Here is a 22,220-nt window from a genome sequence, read left to right as displayed (position 1 = left end):
TTTGTGGCGGACGAATACAGACCAACAAAGAGTAAACGTATTCGGTCGCCATGTTAGCGCTCGAAAAAAGTCGTTCGCAGTGAGGGGAGGTCTGTAAATGATTCGTTCCTGACCTTGTCAACATGTAGGTACTATAATAGCACTAAAACCATGTTTGCCAATCGCGAAACGTGCCTGCAGGCACGTCACCATGCCCCCAAAATAAATCTTTATTCGTATAGAAGTGTTCGTGTTTCTACGTCCGTCAAAAACTCATTTGTTAGTATTTCAGTAACGTTCGCAAAGTGTTCAACAAAACATCGACAAATTCGTCTTGAAATCTGTGGACAGCTAGCAAACAATATGTGTACGGTATAGCCGTGGGCCCGTGGCATGTGCATGATAATTAAAAATAAAATTGTGTGCTAAGGTTTTTTACATTTTGCGCTAGGTCACATCTTGGCTAAACAACAAAACGATTCTCATATTTTTTTCGCAGGACAACAGCACATCCACTGATTTTGCACTTTCTGTATGTCGACATCTGGCGGTTTAAGTCATGCACTAATAATGGTCTCAAGCGGCGGTAGATATTTGAACGATCATGCTTATGAAGGCAGCAGGACAAAATGTGGACAAGATCATCTTATTTTTACATTTGTTCCTGAAAAAAAAACTTATAACGTAAACGTAAGGTTGGCATCATCGTTTACTTGGTATTTACCTCCTACCAAGACTACTCAGCAAATTCTCGGAAATTGAACCGAATTCGTGGTTAATAGGTTTGATATAAACAGTTCCGCTTAATTACCTCTTACACTTGCCATAAGCTTATTTTTTGCGGTTTACGCTACTGCAGCGAACCTCGCATTGAGTTATTTTCTAAATTAACTGTTTTCAACAGGACTTTAGGCCCTATAATGATAAAAATTTAAAACAAAGAGTTCAAGGAAGTTCCGGTTTAATCTCATATGGGCCTCCCGCCCCCAAACTTTATCCTAAACCAGGGATCCGAAACTTTCATGAACCTGTAGCCTACCCCTAAACGCACACATCCGAAACAAAACGTGATAACGACGCCCCCGAAAAATGTTGATCTGTTTTAAAGTGATACGAATTCGTTTTTGTATGATAGGAAAATTCGTTCTTATATCAGTATAACCATAGTATACTAAACATGTTTAGTATACTATGGTATAACAGTCAATACAGTCACGTTGTGTGTTATAGAAATCTAAGAAGCCTTCTAACCATACTTGTTTTCTTTTTTTCGTGAGGCCCCCCTCCCCAATAATTTAAACGTATCTCCTCCAATATCGCCAAACCAATCATTTTGAAATTAAAATTATTGGCCAAACATAGTAATCGTACTATGATCACATAACGTAAATTTTCTTCCTTGTTATTTTTAAAAAAATATTTCAGTATTTCGCCATGGGTCGACGATTTAAGATCCACGGTCAAAGTTCGACGCCGATAACTGGGAAACCGCCTGTTACCTAATTCCTAGTTTTTCACCTTGTCATTGCAAGTTGCAGGTAAAACGCATTTTCTTATTCAAAGTTGCAGCAAGACTGCTTATTTGCCCAAATACATCCTAGCCTCACACTTAATTATTGACACTTCATTGTTTTGATAAATATACGTGAGACGTCAATGTGTTGTTTAAATACACAGTTCAACAGTTGCAATTATTTTTCTAATAAAGTAGCGGATGGTGTGACGTATGTATTGATGTATACAGTTTCATAATTGTTTTGTAATGAGAGTTACAGTGTTTTGTTATTGACATAGCACAAAAATGGCACATGATTGATCTATAATGCTTGGCATTTGACAAAATGAACAGCAAAAGTCATGTTTGTATAAAAGCAAGAATTGTATATGCCTCTGTCTTATTTGTGTTATGCTACTAATTAATTCTTCTATTATAGGTAGTGAATAATATATGTATGAAAGGGCCCAATGGCAAGAACAGTGGCCAAGCCAGATGGCTCTACTGTGCAGATTCATGGAGAAATCGACAGATCAAAGCATTTTATTTGTGGAGGTGGATCACAAGTGATTAATATTATGATCACTTTTCCGATCAACAAAATAATGTTCCGACAGCAACTGTATGGATTTAGGACACATAAGGCACTGAAACAACTATGGGGAGAGGGTCCTTTAAATTTGTATCGTGGAATAATTCCTCCATTATTCCAAAAAACAACTTCAACAGCCCTGATGTTTGGTTTATTCAACCACTCCCATGATGTTCTTGTCAAAGACTTTCAAATGAACCACTTTTCTGCAACTCTGGTAGCATCCATGGTTGCGGGATCCTGTGAAGCAACTTTAGTACCTTTTGAACGTATACAAACTCTGCTACTGGATCCCAAGCACCATAACACATTTAAAAACTCATACCATGCATTTATTTCATTACACAGAAACTATGGATTTTCTGAATACTTTAGAGGCATGACTGCTGTTTTGTTGAGGAATGGGCCGTCCAATGTTATCTTCTTTTCTTTGCGCCATCCAATTAAGAAATGCCTACCAGAGGCAAATAAAAATTCAGTTCATAACACAATAAATGACTTTATAAGTGGGGCAATGATTGGAGCACTATGCAGCACCATTTTTTATCCAGTTAATGTGGTGAAAACACGCATGCAATCACGATTAGGTGGAAAGTTCTATTCTTTTACCAACACCTTCAAGTTTGTTTTTCATGAGCGGAACAGACTATGGCGTAAAATGTACAGAGGAAGTCATGTCAACCTTGGAAGATCCTTTTTGTCTTGGGGAATTATAAATGCTTCTTACGAGTTTCTGATGCAAACATTTTTTGTTGCAAAGTAGTCGATCCCATGGTTAATAGTGTGCAACTGGTATTGTTTATTTATGTTTGGTAATAATGGTACCATACTTAAAATGCTTTTATAATTTAAACTACTGTTTATTTGATACAACTGCTATTCTTCATATATACCATGTATGTAAAAAACCCATTGTTTAAAAACATTTAACTATTGCATGCATTGGAAAAAAACATGATGAAAAATTTTGTGATATATTTAAATTGTCTCTCATGAAAATGCATTCTTAATTCACACCAAAATGTGTCACAAATTATAACTTGTTACCACACTAAACTTTTCAAAAGTACATGCCCGTTTACATTAACAATGGCAACAATTTTGAGTACATTTGAAGTTTTGGTCATTGCAGATCTATGAAATGTTTTTTTTGTACCTCACTGTGTTTCACATGATTTGTTAAAGCTCATCTCAGTTAAAAGTTTTTGTTATGGTTGAATAATTGTTCCACAGTATACGTCTTAAAACATCTAATCCTAATGCATGTGTTATGCTTGTTGCAAACATTTGTATCCCATAGTCAATATCCAGAAGCAGCATAAATACTCACATATTCGTTGCTTATAGCTTTCCATTGCAGGACTTGTGACAGAACATCATGGTGTATTCTTTTTTGATGGTGTGAATGATAATGTGCAGAGCCATTTTACTTGTTTATGTTTTTTCTTGCCAATAAACTTTGTTTTAAGGCATTTTGAGGCTAAATTAATGTGTGGGAATATAAAGCACTATATGCTTATTAACAGACATATTTCTGGTTAAATCTAGAAACATTTCCTTGTGCCAATGTTGCAATCTTATGTCCAAGACAACATTCTGCAGAAAGATGAAACTGAGTGTGCAGACGTTTTCTCATTTATTCCGATAATTTATATGCCCTCCAGCAATACAGGATGTCGGCTTCCTTTACGTTAGTATAACCGTCTGTGTACGAGCATATGGACAACAATCCCACTGTGTAGAAGACAGTGAATGCCACTGAGAGTAAACGCTTCTCGCATGCTATTTATTAGCTCAACGCTGTTACTTACACAGACGTTTGAAAGAAATTTAACCAGTCAAGTCACGATTCGACTAAACTTGTGAATGTGTTAAAAACATGTTCGTGGCGGGTGTGGTTGTGCAAAAGATGTGTTTAGGTAATGTAGAAGAAAGTCAAAAAATCATCGATTTAATTTATTCGCAATAACCAAGGTCAGACACCTTTCGATATAAAAACCACCGGAAGGGGATTTTTTTCTTGTTTCACGTACCAGTTAGACTGTATTACTACAGCTGCCGGTAACAACAAATAAGCAGTGCAGCGTTTTCATATATAGTGACACCTTTTTTTGCAGAATCGTAAAATTTAGTGCAAAATGTCTGTGCTTGTTTTTGTGTGTTTCTTCTGTTTGACAACAACCATCATGGCTCAGCCTGAAGTAATGAACAACCATGATACCCCTAATTTTCACAAGTATTGTATTATTGGGGCTGGTCCTGGCGGCTTGCAGATGGCGTACTTCATGGAACAAGCAAAAAGAGACTACATTGTTTATGAGAAAGGTATTTACGCTGACATTTACATTTTATATTCAAACTTCCTTTCATAAGCATCCAAAAAATTCAACAAGCATAAAATTCCAAGAACTTTTGCTTGATTAGGTTTCAGCCATGGTTGGAAATTCACTGAATACTTCCTGAATAGCAATCTGGCCTTACTTCCTGCAAATGGAAGATGTCTGTTTAATTTATGCATGCTGTTAACATATGTCACATCGTATGTGCTTGAATATATTTCTTTAAAAAGTTAACACACATTGAAAGTTACATATTATTTCCTTAGCAATATTTTATTTTTCTTCTCACGAGAAAGCTCTTTTCTTCTCTATCTAAATATAAATATAGCAATAAAAATGTTTTGACTTCATGAAATCCACCTAACCAGCAACACTTCTTTCGTGTGACGCAAGTGAAACTTCAATTCTTTTCAAAAAACTTTAAAACTAAAACATTTTCATTGCTACACTAAAAAAGTACATTTATTTGTACTTAGGTTGTGGAGCTGGTACATTTTACAACAAATTCCCAATACATCGTCAGCTGATCAGCATTAATAAGAGATTTACTGGAAAAACTAACAAAGAATTTAATATGAGACACGACTGGAACAGTCTTCTAAGTCATGATGAATCCCTTCTCATGACAAAATACTCAAAGGTTTGTTCAGTATTATAGTTGTTTGAATTTAGTAATATAATTTATACCACAGAGACAAATGATGTACATACTAGTTTTTAGACTTCTTCATTCTTTACCAATCTTATACTTTCATAACATGATTACAAAGTTTAAATCTGAAAAATTTTCCAGGAATTTTTTCCACCAGCTGATGTTTTGGTGCAATACCTCAATGACTACAGGAATAAGCTGAACTTGAAAGTCCAAGTGAACACAACCATTTCCAACCTTATTAAACGATTTGACAACAATTTTGAAATGAATGATCAGAATGGTAACAGATTAACTTGTCAATACATGGTAATTGCCACAGGAATTGCACAGCCTAAGAAGCCTGAATTTGAAGGTTGGTTCCAACAATGGTTCCTAAAATTTCAGCTGTATAAATATTCTGTCGAGTTGTGCTCTCTGCGTAATTTATACACACCAATACATTACCAAATGTAAAAAATCACATGAAGTTGTAACATTTAAAAACACAGAATGACGACTGCATGCGCTACTTGTTACAACACTTGTTGTAATACTGACTTTTTCATTGTAACCTTAATACCTTTTGAAAATGAGAATATGTGTTATGTTGTGATAGGATCAGAAATTGCGGATGGTTATGAGGATCTCTCTATTGATTTGGATGATTTTGAAGGACAGAGTGTACTTATTTTGGGTCGAGGCAACTCTGCTTTTGAAACTGCCCAACACATCATGGGATCAACCAATGTTATCCATATGATGGGTCGGTCTAGAGCAAAACTATCCTGGGAGACTCATTACGTGGGTGATCTCCGTGCTGTCAACAATGGTCTTTTGGACACTTATCAACTAAAATCCCTTGATGGATTGTTTGAAGGTATTATTAGTCTGTCTGTAGTTTTATCAGCTTTGATCAGTACTTTTTTCTTTGTTCACTATGGTAGTTCAAATGGAATGAAGTATTGAAAAAAATTATTGTGCCTCTTTGCACAAATTAATGTGGATTTTTATACACCATAATGTCACCTGCTATACAGTGATGCTTTATCAAGGAATGGTCACACACTTAAAATTCTACATTAAATCGTGCAAAAAGTCAGTTCCTGCGAGTGTTTTCGCAATATTCAGGTGGGCGTTAGTTTCCGAGGTCTCGGCTTCGACTAATGCCCTTTAAAACAAAATTTTACATTCTGCCTTGTTAAGTTTAAACCAAAGAAAATTGCAATGTTAAAATACATAAATTTCTTTGTCTGCTTGTATCTAGGGGATGTAGCTGACATTAAACTACAGCGCAGTGTTTTGGATGGAAGAATTTATGTAGTGGCAGTTGATGACAACACAACGTTACCAGGTGGAGACCAAGTTACTGGTAAGTTATTTTTTTCATAATTTTAGTCATAGCAATATAAAAAGCTTTCTTTGCACTTTTGTTGCAACTGCATGATTGAATCAGATTAAGTTATGAAGATGACGACAAAACAAATTGCCAAACTTGTTAAACTTGATTTTAGGCAATGCATTTGGTTCATTTAGAAGTTTGCATTTCTGTTGTGTGGCCACTTTTCTTAAGGCCCTATCAGTCAACTTACACAATGCTATGACTTTCTGCAGAAGTGGACAATGACGCAGTTAGGGAAGGATATGACAGAGTTATCCAATGCCTTGGTTTTGTTTTTGACCATTCTATATTCCATCCATCACTTATAATTCGTAGTGCAGGAGAAGGAAGTGACAAATATCCAAGGATCAACTATATCTATGAGTCTGTGGATGTGAAGGGAATGTATTTTGCCGGTAAAAACATTAATGTTTATGTTACGAACTAAGAAAAACTGGAATTTTTGTCTATCTATTGAAATGTTGTCAACACTTTTAATCAAATAAAATTACTTTTCCTAACTGACCATAATAAAATGAACAAGAAATAAAATTGCATGGGCACCCACAAAACCATAGAGGCTATTAAGTTCGGTGCTGATACCAAAAAAGTTAAACAGCGTTTAGTATGCAAGCATAATTTTTTTAATCATTCCTTATCTTTAACATCTTTTCCATTGTGTTACAATTTAAAAAAAATGACCAAGCAAACAAATTTTTCAGACACAATTTTTATTATCTGTTTTTCCACAATAGTAACCTAACTTAATCAAATTTGTTTTTAAAAAAATCTAGGCACCAATACTCACTCACTGGATTTTAAACAATCTGCTGGTGGTTTCATTCATGGATATCGTTACACAACAAAAGCCCTGCACCATATATTAGAATGGCGACATTTCAGAGTGCCTTGGCCCGCAGTGCATTTCAAAAACCTCCAGGATTTGATTCCACACATTCACAAGCGAATTAATGAGGTAAGAATATGGCAGACTACTGAACCTTCTGAACAACCCAATTAAGTTTTACAACATATATACATAAATTTATTTATTAACAAACTGAAAACCAATTCACTTTTAAATCATACAAACTTATCACCATGTATTTTAATTATTCTGTTTTTCTGGCACAAATAAACATAACTTTCATTCACCTCTGTTTCACCTGCCATTCAGATAGACTTCCTCAGGATCAATGGTGATAACCTTAAATAAATAGTTAACTATGAAAAATGATACTTTAAATCCTCCAACATTAATCACTTATTTTGTGTTTTCATCAGGGTTCAGGCATCTACCAAATGTTCAGTGTTCTTTGTGATATTGTGATTTATAACGAAGACAAAACAGAGGCAACATACCTTGCAGCATTCCCATGTGCTCTTGCTTGTAAACTTCCCAAAATCACAGGCCATGAGGTGCCAGGGGCTGTGATGTTCATTAACATGGAATATGGAAAAAACTTTTCTGGTCCAGGCAAAGATATTTTCAGAGAGGATCGAGCAGTTGGCGATGCCAAAGAGGCCCACAACTCCAATTTCTTACATCCTGTTATGTACCATTATGATCAGCTTTTTGACCAGGAAACTTACATTCGCAAACCACAAAAATGGATCCTACCAGTTCCTACTCGAATACACCACCTAGTGGAAGATTTTACAACTAAATTTGATGCATCTACAACACATATTTTGCAGACAAGACGGTTTATTGAAGCTAATACAGGTAACACTTCATTGTGCTTTATCACTGAGGTGTTTTGTGTCTTGTTTTCTTTGTATTATTATTTAAATCAGTTAATTTTATAAAGTTACATATTTATATATGTATATATATCACTGTATTTCATTTTTTGTTACCTTAAATTCACATTTATACATTGAAATATGCAAGAAGGCAGTTAGCTCTTTTAAATTAAGAGTAATTTTTGTATATAGTGTTTTTTGCAAAGACAAAAATTTTTTTTTTATTCTTTCGATTTATTTGATCCAACTAAAAAGCAGCATGTAACTTTGTTTCCTCCGACAGGTCATGACCTTCGTTTTTTCTATGCATCCCAGTGTATGGCTTTATCGTTAACAAGCACCTCAGTTCCATATGGATGCCAGCACAGAGTAGATGATGGTTCTGCTTCATATGTCGTGTTGGATGAACACACAAAAGAAAGGCTATATCATATGCCTAAACATTTGCTTCCATTTGTTGCGACATTTTAAACAGAATATTTAAACGATCCAAAAATACAGGATTTCATTGATAGGTTGAAGTGTGGAAAGGCATTAACATAGATTAGATTAAACTAAATTCTTCTACATCCAACTTTCTGTATTCATTTATATTTTGTAGATAACAAAAATTGTTTGTCTGCTGCTATTCAAACCATTATATTTTGCCAAGCTGGAGTCTTTAATTGTGATTCTTACATGTTTTATCAGTTTGTTTTGTCTTTGGTGAATTTCGTTTTTGGTTTGCAAAGAACTCTTGTCACTGTAGAACCTCTGCCTTATTATTTGTGCAATCTTTTCTCTATATTAAAAATGCATGTGCCTCTTGCCAAAAGAATATTGTAGTTGACCATATTGCAGGGTTTTGTATGCCTTTTTCTCTAAACCTAATATTACCGAATCATTTTCAATTTTGTTGTCATTTTCTTTTCGCAAATTTTGGATGTATTTATTACTATATATTTTAAAACACACTGTTTTGTTGATTAATTAGTGTTGCTTATGTAAACTTTTACAGCAATCAAACTGGCCAGTATAATGCAGTAGAAATTGGCAAGACACTTTTATTGAATTTTAATACGTTCCATTTTTTTATGCCTCGTGCACCACGTTTTCTGTGTAAATCGTGTTTGGGCGAATTGCGATGCCGAGAATTGAAGATTTGTGTAAAAGTTTTTTCTTTCGTGCAGACATTAGGAAAAGGTTATATGATGTGGCCTACTGCCAACAGATGCAATTGCATCATGACTTTTATAGCTGCAAACAAACAAACTATTACAATTTTCAAAAATTTACACTGGGCTACGAATTTAACTTCTACTGTCAAAAATAAGTTGGCAACTTTCGGAAAAAAATACTTGTATTATAACAGTTACCTAAACATAGTTAAAAATAAAGGCAATTTGGCCAAAAGTAATGATTTCCAGATTATGTATGTTTATATTTTTTATATAATCCATTTCTATCCAAGATCCATGCATTTTCCAAAAATGGCAACTTTTATGAATGCTGTATTTCTAAATCTTTTCGTATCCAACCAAATACTGAATAGGATTTATCATGGTTTACATTCCTCGAACCAGATCCTGAACATATGTGATATTGGCAATACAGGATATGCCTGCTTCCTATCATGTACTCGCACAAGTTTTGCTTGCAAAAGCAATGCTACAAAAACGAGTCTCGCCAAAAGTTGTGCTGCTAATGCACTTATGTGTGTTTAGTTGTTAAGTCCACTTAATCATTGAAATGAAAGTAAGAGGATTTTTCTGTGTTTAATGCACATTTTGCTGAATTTAGTTTTAAACAAGGTAATCAAAATTGCTTTTATATCCAAGTCATTGCAAGTCCTTTCAACTTGTAGAAAGATACAATAATATGCAAAATGTCTGTGCTTGTTTTTGTGTGTTTCTTCTGTTTGACAACAACCATCAGGGCTCAGCCTGAAGTAATGAACAACAATGATACCCCTAATTTTCACAAGTATTGTATTATTGGGGCTGGTCCTGGCGGCTTGCAGATGGCGTACTTCATGGAACAAGCAAAGCGAGACTATATTGTTTATGAGAAAGGTACGTAAGTTAAGATATGTGTCAGTAGAAAAAGTACATGCAGTTGTTTTGTTATTTTCTTGCAGAGCAATATGAAATTTTCTTGTAAAATTTAGAGAGCTACACTATTAATTAATAGTTATGCAACATCAATAGTTATGCAACATGTTCTGTTTGAATAAGACGTTTTTATATCATTTAATGTGTTTACTGAAGGAACTGAAGATGCCCATGGGGCGAAATATATATTCCTGATTTATAAGCCAGGCTGATCCTGTATAAAAACCTACTGCTTTTTTTAGTATGCAACATCAACATTTCTTTATCTGTTCATGTACATGTTATAATTCACACATGGCATCTTTTAATCTTTTTATTATCAATACTAAAGAAGCGAATTTGTGTGTACTTAGGTTGTGGAGCTGGAACATTTTACAACAAATACCCAATACATCGTCAGCTGATCAGCATTAATAAGAGATTTACTGGAAAAACTAACAAAGAATTTAATATGAGACACGACTGGAACAGTCTTCTAAGTCACGATGAATCCCTTCTCATGACAAAATACTCGAAGGTTTGGTAGTATTGACTTGATTTTTGAGTTTTTGGAAGGTTTGTGTGGTTGAATGATATGGTGGTGTTCGATGCATAGAAGAATTATTTTCTAAACTGTTGTTTCTCACTTTCAGGACTTTTTTCCACCAGCTGATGTTTTGGTGCAATATCTCAATGATTACAAAAATAAACTTAACTTGAAAGTCCAAGTAAATACAACCATCTCCAACCTTATTAAACGGTTTGACAAAAAGTTTGAAATGAATGACCAGAATGGAAACAGATATACTTGTCAATACATGGTGATTGCCACAGGAATTGCACAGCCTTATAAGCCTGAATTTAAAGGTTGGCAAAAAATTTTACTTGGATTGTGATACTCATTTTTGCATTTCATTCACATAAAAAATTAGTAGCTAGTCCTAACATTCGAAAAATTAAATTGCAAATATGTAATTTTGGGAACAGGTTCAGAAATTGCAGTTGGCTATGAAGATATCAACATTACTGTGAAAGATTTTGAAGGTCAAAGTGTTCTTATTTTGGGTCGAGGCAACTCTGCTTTTGAAACTGCCCAACACATTATGGGATCAACCAATGTTATACACATGATGGGTCGGTCTAGAGCAAAACTATCCTGGGAGACTCATTACGTGGGTGATCTCCGTGCTGTCAACAATGGTCTTTTGGACACTTATCAACTAAAGTCCCTTGATGGATTGTTGGAAAGTAATGCAAATTTGTACACATGTATTTGCCAGATAATTGTATTTCCTGGTTTTGTAGTTATTTAACAAGCTTATGGTACAGTTAGTGTTTTTTATGATTGGGGTCTGTTTAAGGGGAAATATTGGACATTGAACTGCATCACAGTACTTTAGATGAAAAGATTTACGTCCTGAACAAAAATACTAAACCCCCAGGGGGAAAGACAGTTTCAGGTAAGTTATTTTTTTTTGCTTTATTTATAGCAGTTAGGTTAGCACAGTTTGTTAATTTAGACAAAAATCAAATGATTTGTTTAATATTTTTGCTTTTATTAAAATTACTTGGGATGTGTGTTTAAAATTTTTTGACCTTTATTCCAAATTCTACATTGTGGATTTCACTGTTGTTTTTTTCCTTCAGTATCACCCTCAGTCAAATGGCCATTTTTGTCGTAAATTCTCTGTACTTTTTCTGCAGTAAAGGATAATAACTCTCTAAGAGAGGGCTACAACAAAGTCATCAGATGTCTTGGTTTTGTTTTTGATCATTCTATATTCCATCCATCACTTATAATTCGTAGTGCAGGAGAAGGAAGTGACAAATATCCAAGGATCAACTATATCTATGAGTCTGTGGATGTGAAGGGAATGTATTTTGCAGGTAAAAAATTCATTTCTTTGTAAAAAAGAGCAAAATCACATTTTTTGTCAAAAAATGTTTGTACATACTTTTAATGGTGTTGACATGCAAGAGCATTGCTTGGCCACCTACAAAACAATAAGGTTTAGATGCTAGACCCCAAAAGTTTTTGGTATATGCAAGCATAATTTTCCATTTTTTGTATCTCTGTATTTTGTATTGTGCAACTTTACGATTAAAAAACCAAAATAATAACGACTTACCAAATATAGAGACAGTTTTAAATGTAAATCTGTCTTTTCCTCAAAAGTAATTAAATTTGTCCTTAATTTCTTCAGGGACCAACACTCACTCACTGGATTTCAAAAAATCTGCTGGTGGTTTCATTCACGGTTATCGTTACACTACAAAAGCGCTGCACCATATTTTAGAATGGCGACATTTCAAAGTGCCTTGGCCCGCAGTGCATTTTAATAACCTCCAGGATTTGATCCCACACATTCACAAACGAATTAATGAGGTAAAAAGTTTTAAAGTTAAAAGATTTTTTATTAAATGCAGGTCATACCACCGCATTGTAAATACTCATCTTATTACCATCCACAAATTTAAACACCAAGAAAATGCATGTTTTGTATATCCATCAGGGTTCAGGAATCTACCAAATGTTTAGTGTCTTGTGTGATGTTGTGATTTATAAAGAGGGCAAAACAGAGGCAACATACCTAGCAGCATTCCCATGTGCTCTTGCTTGTAAACTTCCCAAAATCACAGGCCATAAGGTGCCAGGGGCTGTGATGTTTATCAACATGGAATATGGAAAAAACTTTTCTGGTCCAGGCAAAGATACTTTCAGAGAGGATCGGGCAGTTGGCGATGCCAAAGAGGCCCACAACTCCAATTTCTTACATCCTGTTATGTACCATTATGATCAGCTTTTTGACCAAAAAACCTACAATCGCAGAGCACATAAATGGGACCTGCCAGTTCCCACCCGAATACACCACTTAGTGGAAGATTTTACAACTAAATTTGATGGAGCTACAACACATATTTTGCAGACAAGACGGTTTATTGAAGCTAATACAGGTAAATTTTGGACCTATAACATTAGGTTGCAAATTTACTTTGAATCATTTGATATGCACTCATTAATTTAGGAATCATTTGGGTGGAATTGTTAATGGTGGCAAATGTTTTAATAGCACAGTTAACTATCAAACCTAAACAAAAAGATGTATTTCAAATATTTGTTTGTATTATTTGCATTCATCTGTGCAATTTTTCGCTTTTGACATAGTGAGATTCGAATGATCATTGATTAAGTTTTTCTTGTCTGACAGGACACGATCTCCGATTTTTCTATGCATCCCAGTGTTTGGCTTTATCGTTAACAAGCACCTCAGTTCCATATGGATGCCAGCACAGAGTAGATGATGGTTCTGCTTCATATGTCGTGTTGAATGATCACACAAGAGAAAGGCTATCTCATATGGATAAACATCTGCTGCCCTTTGTTGCCATGCCCTTCTAAATTATGTACATTTTAGGCATTACATTAATTACTTTATTGGCCATTTTTACCCAATTTTTCACTAGAAACAGATTTTTCACTGAAATCAAACATGTTGATAATCTTATTCACTTAATCACAAATTTTTGGGTTGTTGCATTTACCGCTTTTATGCCTATTTTATTGCTGAGTGCTGTAAATGGATAGTTCAAACTTAGTACTACTGCTCATGTTTTCTATCGAGATGTATTTAAACGACGCAATGTTTCGAAAATTGGCGTTCGCGTACGTCAACTTTTCACTCCCGCATTATTTCTGATGCATTGTGAGTAAAATAACAACCAATCAGAGAACACATGAACATATATATATTTCGCCTATGTTTGTAAACATCTTCAGTGTCACTAAAACACATAATTATTTGGGGACTTTGAGTAAAGTGGCGCTCGGAAGGACTTCCATGTTCATGATAATATTAACATTAACCTCAATTTTCCGTTGAAAAGGTTTCTGTTTCTGACGCGGACTGTTTTTACACCACAAGCGACTTTTATGCATATATTTCAACGCAATTTTCTTATTTGTTCGATACCAATATTGTGGTACGACACGGTGCAATTTATATGAAAGTTGATTGATTACTCGAACATTAACGTTTGTACCTCAACCGCTATAACAGGCACATCACTATATTTTACAGCGATATCCTCAAACCTTATTATCTCATGAAGTACCGCACCTCCTAATTTATTATTGTTTGCAATACGTATATATTAAAGATGTTTAATGCATGGCTAGCTCTATAGCACGTGAAATGTGATGTGAAGAAGTTTTTTTGTGGGCCTCCATATTTCAGAATGTTTTATTCGTGCTTTTTGCCTTATGCTTGATTTTCCTTGATGGGCAAAGAGTTGTTTAGGTGTTTACCCAGAGGTAAAGATACGTGAGAAAAAGAAAAATTCCCCGAAATTTCATGTGTTGCTTGTACCCAGAACTGCGTGCGAACATTGCGTAGAGGTCATTTGACGGTGCTATTAGCGTCCAAATAATTGCGCGCCTACTGTTTATAGCCACAAGTATTTGTATGTGGCTATTTATACTGAATCTCGGTCTATTTTAAATACTAGCCCCAGAAACCTGATGCGTCGACGTTCTTTTTGGTATCGATGTGTGGTCGTGGCTTGCGTCAACTTGGCGCGACGAGTGTTGGCGTAAACAACTGTGTCGGGAAAGTGATTAATAGCGACAGCTTTTACGTAATTGCAGCTGCTAACTTGAGGAGATTAGGAATGTCCCTGTAGGGATTCGAATATATCCAGGTATGTATAATGACCTTGCGGTAATACCCGTTGAACGGTTGGAAGTCAATCGCGAATCAAAAAAGGAAACCATTGCGCATATTCTGGCAGTGCGCGTTAAATGCATATATTGGAGTGACATGAACCGAACGTATTGGGTCTTGCGCCATTTTAGTCACAGGATTTAGTGCTTAAATATAGTGTACTAGGGGTTAACCGTGACATATATAGCCTAGTACGTAACTAGCCCTTGAATTACGCCACAGTTTAAACAGGTACAAAATGAATGACATAATTTGGAAACTTCGAGACAATGCTCCCCATATATGACCGAAAATTTCGGAACAGATGGTGTGAATACAAAAACGCAATGGCCGGTACGATGACCGTTTTCACGATACCCCTGAAACGTGATCTTATTGCACAGACCAAGCGCAAGCAAGTACGAAATTTCTACGAATCTCCTTGTGCTGATTTGCATGTTAACAGTTTTGCTTTCTCTGTAAAAAAGAATATTCTGTTCATCATTCTTGAAGCATAGTGGTATTTATTGCATAGAAACCACATTTGCCGCAACTGCTTCATCATTAAGCAAACAATTAACAACAATTTTCATCCACGTTTTCTGAAAGTAAGCACACATACAGTCAATAAAGCAGCTGCAACAATTCCTACAACTTGGCTTGATTACAAAGCCTGACTTTAACACAATCAAGTGTTTGAATTAAACAATAAGCCAGCAACAATATCAGTTGACTTTCTTTGGTGAGGAAGGAGTTGAACTGAGACCAAGTGCCTTCTTTCTTTGCGCAAACATGTGGAAATAAAGTTGGGGAAAAACTGTTGAAAAAATAAAAGTTAATCAATAAAATTCCACACCAAATGTAAAATATAATATACAGTTTATTCACAGAACAACTCAATGAAACTTGTAGTACATTTAGCAAAACTTACATATGAAGTAAAATGGTATGGTGCCAATTAGAACAATATGATAATCCAAGGAGAAGTTGAATTGATTTGGTAGGAATATAGAGTACATTTGACTGTCTCTGACAGGTTTCAAACTGTTGTATATACTCAGCAGTTCTCCCTGTGAACAAAACATACAATAATAATATCACTATATCTTACTTGCAATGTTACACAGAATGCTTACAGTTACGCCAAGAGGATACAAAACGGTGAAGAGGGAATATCTGAAAAATAAAACTCCTCGTCAAACTTGAGTTTTTACACATTATTTATTTGTTTGTGAAGATGTTGCACAATTTATACAATATAATAAACTGTTTAGGATTGTGCAATACAGCCAGACCTTGTTAATCTACACCAGTCTGTTTCAATTTTTGTAATGCAAAGCGAGGGTTGAAAGGCATGGAAAAAATAAGTTTCGGTAGGTTTCGCGGCGGATAACAGAATTACAAAAATTTTTAGAGTTTATTTTATAACACCTTGTTGCTGCTAAAGTTATAAGGCACTTCAAAAAGCTGTGGATATACAATAAATGCAGTAAATACCTCAACCATACTATGGGGTATGGTGTTCCGCCCAACAACATAAAAGTGTAATAAAGGTATCGGATGATTTCAGTTACTGTCCATGCCACCAATAACATTGGGATGCCCTCCGTGTTGTGAACCTGTCATCAAGAAAGGTTTTTATCACTTTTAAAACTTTATATTAAAGAAGCAAAACACAGTCATTCCTATAAAACATTTGTTTTAATTAATCTGTTTTTCTGCTACAGATAAATTTATTCACCAACGTTAAGTTGTGTTCTGCACCATTACCTAAAGGAAGCCAAGGTAAATAGCAGATGAACTGTCAGTAAACAAAAGTAAGTTCAATTGTGCCAGAAGAACAGATTAATTAAAATACAAAATGCCAGTAACAATAGCATAATATTTGATGAGTATAAAGTATTTGTGATTTTGGACTGCTCGTACCTGAGCCACAGGCTGAATTACACCCCACACAATACCAACTCTGGAAAAAACTTGCATAGTCGTCAACATTACATTGGATCTGACAATCCCAGTTGCAGCATGGATTATCTGCGTGATAAAAACTGATCAGATAAAACAAAAACAAAAGCACTTTTTTGTACCAACCTCAAAGATGGCTGAACTTTGAAAGAAAAGCAGCTGTTTTTCAACTAATTGATATAAACCTTTATATGTACGGTGCTTGTAGAAGTGGTTAAGTATTCCGAGGCCAATAACAAGCCATCTGCAAAATAACACCATACTTACTACATTAGTCGATCAGTGGTACACAGTACCAAAAAAATTCGTTAGGTAAAGAAAGTTTGTTACAAGAGCAAACAACATGTTTTGTTACTTTACTTACCCTGCGGTCATGGCAACATTGTACAATATTAGCCATGCTTGGGCAACAGAACTTTGCTTTTTGGTGTTCGAAGCTGCGGCTGCCATTGACAATGTCGGTCTAACAATCCTATCAAGCAATGGGGATTAAACAGACGAATAACAACCACAACATTAGGCAGCAACTTTTATATCAAAGCGACCTTTAGACCAGCCCATTTTTCCTTCACGCTTCACTTAGTTTATCAACATGCACCCTTTTTTTAACAAAATTACACTAATTTACGGTTTAAAGAAAATTGAACCATTCTTACTTTTAAAATGTTTATTTTTACAATTTTCGATTGATGGCTGGGTTAATCATAATTTTTTCAAAAAAGTATAAAACGTTTCCATGATGGGATTTGGAAAAAAGCGCGAAACACAAGTCAGTACAAAAAGTGCATTTTTAAGTTGAAGGCTTCTTATGACTCCTGCTAATGCAGATAGATTGTGATTATTTTACTGCAAAGAGTATTCTCTGGCTGGCGTGTTACATTTGTACGAGAGTATCTTACTTTGAGCCATGGAATAATGATAAATGGGGTTTGTATAAAGTTGTGGTAGATTTACATGTCAACAAATGATTATACACCAGCGATATATGTAGTTTATTGTTTATTTGCTTCGAATTTTGCGACTTCGTTTCGCATAACATGGGTTCGTACCTTGAAGCAAAACCCTAAGTTTTGTTTTCCGCCAGTTGGCGCTGTTAATCCTGCATGGCGATACGTAGTATTGTTATATCCCGCAACAAAAAAACGGTATGACCTATCAAAAACACATTGCATTAGATTATAGCCAAATATTTTCTGCTCAACTACTAAATTGCAATAATTTACGATTTCAACAAAGTAATTAGTATTGGACTTTGTAAAGTACAAATACTTTACAAAGCACAAAGCGAATTGTTTTGCTTCTTGTATTCCGTCTCACACTCCTTAAGCGTTCAACAAACAATGTAGGGCGTCTCGAATATTATAGCCTAACACATTTTCTCGCCAAGTTAGGCTAAGAAGACTATGCCAAAGTGTGTCCCATACTGCCATTACTGTTGGGTGTGGTGCGGACGACACGAGCAATTGCTGAGCACATTTTTTTACGTTCCGGTGAAAGTTTATTTGTTGACCAACCCCAGCTAAAGTTCGATAACGAGTTGACGGTCAGTTTGTTTAGAGGTCATCTTGCTCGTTTCGCTCAAATTGCAGCCAAATATTGATGGAGCGCAACAAAACAATTCAAAGCGCGAAAATTTATTTAATGACGCAGGTAAAGGATGCTGTCTTCGGCGAAGCCTTTGCATATTTTTGTGTGCGGTAATTGGGTTTTAGACTTATTGCCAAAATATATATAAAAATCAATGCTTTTAACAACTTGTTTTCAAAAAACAACAATAGTCTCCAAAAAAAATGTAATCCATTGGGTTCATTGATAACTAAGATGATAGCAATAAAACATTTCTAATGTTTCCTTGAAATATGCGAGGTATTTTGCAATGATACCCGAAAATATATTTCTCCGTATAGGACGTGTGGTTTGTGTTACAAGTTGCGTTGGCCACCAGGACGCGATCCAGATGGCACGCCAAAGAAGTGCGGCCCTAAGCGAAGAAAGCAGTCTGACTTAGCAGAGATATTCCGTACCATACGACAATTAGCCCCAGGGCAGAACCCGTCGTTGTCTCCGGCGATTCTTGTGAGAAAAGCCGTCGGGCGAATTCGTCTCGTAATGTCGTTTGCTATGCTAAGGTCTTCTGCAGTTTGTAACGGCAAAAGAGCAGTTAAAACTTTGGACACATATATACAAACACATCGTTTAAATTTAGTGACATTTGCAAACTTTCAATCAAGCCAATCACAATTCGACATTGATTCGGCTTTCTTGAAGCGGGAGAACAACTTAAGCTTACAAAAGAACTCACCGACCGACTTAACTCGCGGTAAACCGAGACCCACGCGATGACCTTGAAATGACCTTCGATCGACGTTTTTGGGCAAAAGTCTAGGTTTTTATTTTTATTGTTTGTTCAGTGCGTATGGAAAGGTGGTTGAGAATTTGTATTATCAGTGTTTCATATAGGATCGAACATATTCCCCTACGGCACCAGCAACATATAATCAATAAGACAGGACAACAATTATATTGCTGCGTAAATTTTGTTGTTGGTGTTTTTTTGTGTCAGCCTGTGACACTTGTCTCCAAACACACAAACAAGTCACACGCGTACAGAAGAAAAAGCTATTTTTTGCAGAAAAGAATGAAAAAAATTTCCGCGTGAAAAAAAAAGGAACAGAGCGCAGACCGTCCGTGGAGCTCGCAGGAACAATGTTCTCCGCCCCGAGGCCTGGCTTGATTTTGTGGTCGACCAACAGCACAGAGTTATGGTGCCCTGAGGCCAGGTGATGATGCCAGGTCAGGCTGTTCTTTGCACAGGCAAGTGACAAAGTTGAGCGCAAACCGATTTTGTCCGCGAAACTTTTAATCACATAACACTGTTTGACTTAAACACGGGTGTCATATACGGTTCTTAGTTGTAATATTTGTGCTTGTTGTTAACTTACCTCATATTTTTATGTCATTTTAACAAAGAGTCATGACCCCTAAGTAAGAGTGGCACAAATCTATAATATCAAAACAAGTATTCACTACACAGCATCACAAAAGTGAATGTGGAATATCCTATCCTTTTTTAGCTGTCGAATGTTTTTTTTTGGAGAATATAGCTTGTGGTTTGGTGAAGCTTTTCACAAGTTCAAACCATTTATACATAGAATGTTAGGTACTAGTATATATCTATATGTCCAGAGGTTGTAGTTGGGTCTGTATAAGTTCCCACTTATCCATTAATGACAAAACCCAGCGGACTGACTTTTCGAAGCTTTATAATTTATTCTCTTGACCATTCACGTGGACGACAGGATGGTTGGATAGTAATTAGAAATATTCTTCAATGAATTCAACCAAGCGCAGCATCACACAGCACCACCTGACACGAGCACGTATTCCCACGTTCATTGGCACTCGCACGAGTTTTAGAAGATGGTGCACGGCCATAGTGCGGCTAATTACTCACTAAAGTGGGGCAAAAGGCGGTACCTCGCGTCAAGAAAGACCTCGTCGACTTTCCGAGAGTTTTTGGCGACTGTAGTGCTTTGGATTTTTGTGAATCGTGCGACAGCAATTAAACATGAAACGACTTGATATGGTTTGATGCCACACCGCGTCCGCAGGAACGCTAATTACATCTTATTGTCATCGTTTCGGATAAGTGTTGTTTCATTGCGACGAAAATGCCGCAGACGCGAGCCACGCGTCCTACATTTCTTGATAAGATTGAATATATAAAAGATATAATGTACTAATTCTTAACACCAACTGCCTACAAACCAAAAAAGTCATGTGATACGCAGTTGTAAAATACATTGAACTCGTTGCAAAAATATTTAACATTAAGTGCATTTTAATGCATGTCTAGATATTTTATTGGCAGTCGGCCACTTACTTTTGGTTGTTCCATCACAGTAAAAGCAATAGAAATCGGACAAGAGCGTTGTTAGAAGGTCAAGTCTTCCAGTAAACTTCTTTTCAAAAGCGGATGAGGTCATAATACAGCGAGGAAGTTCGGGCGGCTGTCACTTGTCATCGTCGGGCAATCAGTTACCGTAATCTTAACACGTTCGTGCAATTAACAGGACAGAGAACTTGCTCCGAATGCTAATCGATCATAACTACGACCCCTTTTTCGACGTCACAATGACCGAAAACGCGTCAGATTCACACACCTCGCCCCTTCGTTTAATTGTGGGCCACGTGAAAAGCCGCTTCGGGGGGGGACTAAACTTCATAAAACGACACAACGTTGTAGCGAAACGACTGACCCATACGTAGATGTGTGGTTTAAATAACCCGTTGACTCAAATTGCAAAACAGTTTGTATGCCCATATTCCAAACTTTCAACCTTTTATTTCAAACAATAAATTCTGGGATGACAATTTTCTAAAGCACGTCGTAATCCACCAAACTCTCTAAAAAGGAAGTTATTCATTTTCCATTAGGATTATATCCAAGTTGCGATTGCTTTGAACTTTTCGAAGTCAGAAGCAACTTTTGGGGTCAACTGCTAAGCCTTGATTATTATTTTTATCCATAATTTCTTGGCACTTTATAACGTATTGTTTATGTTGCTCATAGAAACATTGGTGCATAGAACCGTCGGTAAAAATAGCATTACGAAATTAGACGAACGGTTCACAAAGTAGAGTTTGCCTTTGCTTCAGGTTTGTTTGGGAAAAGCAGATTTATGTTTCGCTTAGAAACCGCCACAGTAACCTTGTTTACATTCTTATACGCAACAAACACCCCCCGATTCGCGTTCTATTGTTCTAGGATGACTATTTTCCCCGAAATCGTCTAAGAATAGCCACCGAATATTCGAAATTACCTTTAAATATAATATAAAGTAAACTCAGTGGTGTATAGAAATAATTTTTTTTAAGTGAAATTGAAAAAGTCCTACACCAAATTATTTGATATTTTGTGATCGTTTTATTTTGGTCTTCCTTTAAATTACAAAACATTAACAATTTGGCAGATAAAACAAAACTCCTATTCATGGAAATGGAATTCATTCCTATTGAAATACGTTTGTTATTTTATACAAACGACGTCCCTATAACCATTGATGGAATTCGTGTTGTTTAGTGCGACTTTTTGTGGTTATTGCCAGCTTCTAAAACCATCGTTTTGCTACAAAACTGCGAATTTTTGATTCCACGGGATGATAAATCTTTTGAGAAAGTAGAGCTCTTTTGTTTCTCGTTTTTGATATATATATTTCGTCTATTATTCTGCATCGTCAGTATCACTAAAAACAACGCTTATTGAAATAGAATCTTGTGAGAAAGCCACCACATTCGTGATTTGCATTCTAAACCACACAAC

At 35.8% G+C, this 22,220-nt stretch overlaps 4 protein-coding genes across 4 annotated transcripts; 3 read left to right on the top strand and 1 right to left on the bottom strand.

The window, feature by feature from the left end:
* The first annotated feature begins 1,918 nt into the window (after nt 1-1,918).
* On the top strand, nt 1,919-3,511 carry LOC145908509 (mitochondrial nicotinamide adenine dinucleotide transporter SLC25A51-like). Its single transcript, XM_082995814.1, has one exon. The coding sequence runs from the start codon at nt 1,945-1,947 to the stop codon at nt 2,827-2,829; it is 885 nt and encodes a 294-aa protein (XP_082851940.1). The 5' UTR covers nt 1,919-1,944; the 3' UTR covers nt 2,830-3,511.
* A 676-nt stretch (nt 3,512-4,187) lies between these two features.
* LOC145908495 (FAD-dependent oxidoreductase domain-containing protein 2-like) lies at nt 4,188-9,304 on the top strand. Its single transcript, XM_082995794.1, has 9 exons — nt 4,188-4,391; nt 4,882-5,045; nt 5,199-5,412; nt 5,656-5,916; nt 6,304-6,408; nt 6,651-6,833; nt 7,212-7,393; nt 7,702-8,143; nt 8,447-9,304. Exons 1-9 carry the CDS (start codon nt 4,205-4,207, stop codon nt 8,632-8,634), a joined length of 1,926 nt encoding a protein of 641 aa, XP_082851920.1. The 5' UTR covers nt 4,188-4,204; the 3' UTR covers nt 8,635-9,304.
* Nucleotides 9,305-10,027: 723 nt separating this feature from the next.
* Nucleotides 10,028-14,344, top strand: LOC145908496 (FAD-dependent oxidoreductase domain-containing protein 2-like). Its single transcript, XM_082995795.1, has 9 exons — nt 10,028-10,214; nt 10,607-10,770; nt 10,886-11,099; nt 11,220-11,480; nt 11,594-11,692; nt 11,937-12,119; nt 12,437-12,618; nt 12,746-13,187; nt 13,442-14,344. Exons 1-9 carry the CDS (start codon nt 10,028-10,030, stop codon nt 13,630-13,632), a joined length of 1,923 nt encoding a protein of 640 aa, XP_082851921.1. The 3' UTR covers nt 13,633-14,344.
* Nucleotides 14,345-15,457: 1,113 nt separating this feature from the next.
* Nucleotides 15,458-17,453, bottom strand: LOC145908515 (very-long-chain (3R)-3-hydroxyacyl-CoA dehydratase 2-like). Its single transcript, XM_082995821.1, has 7 exons — nt 17,262-17,453; nt 17,024-17,141; nt 16,859-16,966; nt 16,430-16,551; nt 16,069-16,108; nt 15,864-16,002; nt 15,458-15,749 (listed from the first exon to the last, which is right to left on the bottom strand). The coding sequence occupies exons 1-7, from the start codon at nt 17,345-17,347 to the stop codon at nt 15,658-15,660; spliced, it is 705 nt and encodes a 234-aa protein (XP_082851947.1). The 5' UTR covers nt 17,348-17,453; the 3' UTR covers nt 15,458-15,657.
* Nucleotides 17,454-22,220: the final 4,767 nt, after the last annotated feature.

This window comes from Ascidia mentula, chromosome 7, assembly GCF_947561715.1.
Source record: "Ascidia mentula chromosome 7, kaAscMent1.1, whole genome shotgun sequence".
Taxonomy (NCBI): domain Eukaryota; kingdom Metazoa; phylum Chordata; class Ascidiacea; order Phlebobranchia; family Ascidiidae; genus Ascidia; species Ascidia mentula.
Note: the sequence above shows the minus strand (reverse complement) of the source record. Positions and strands in the feature narration are given on the sequence as shown.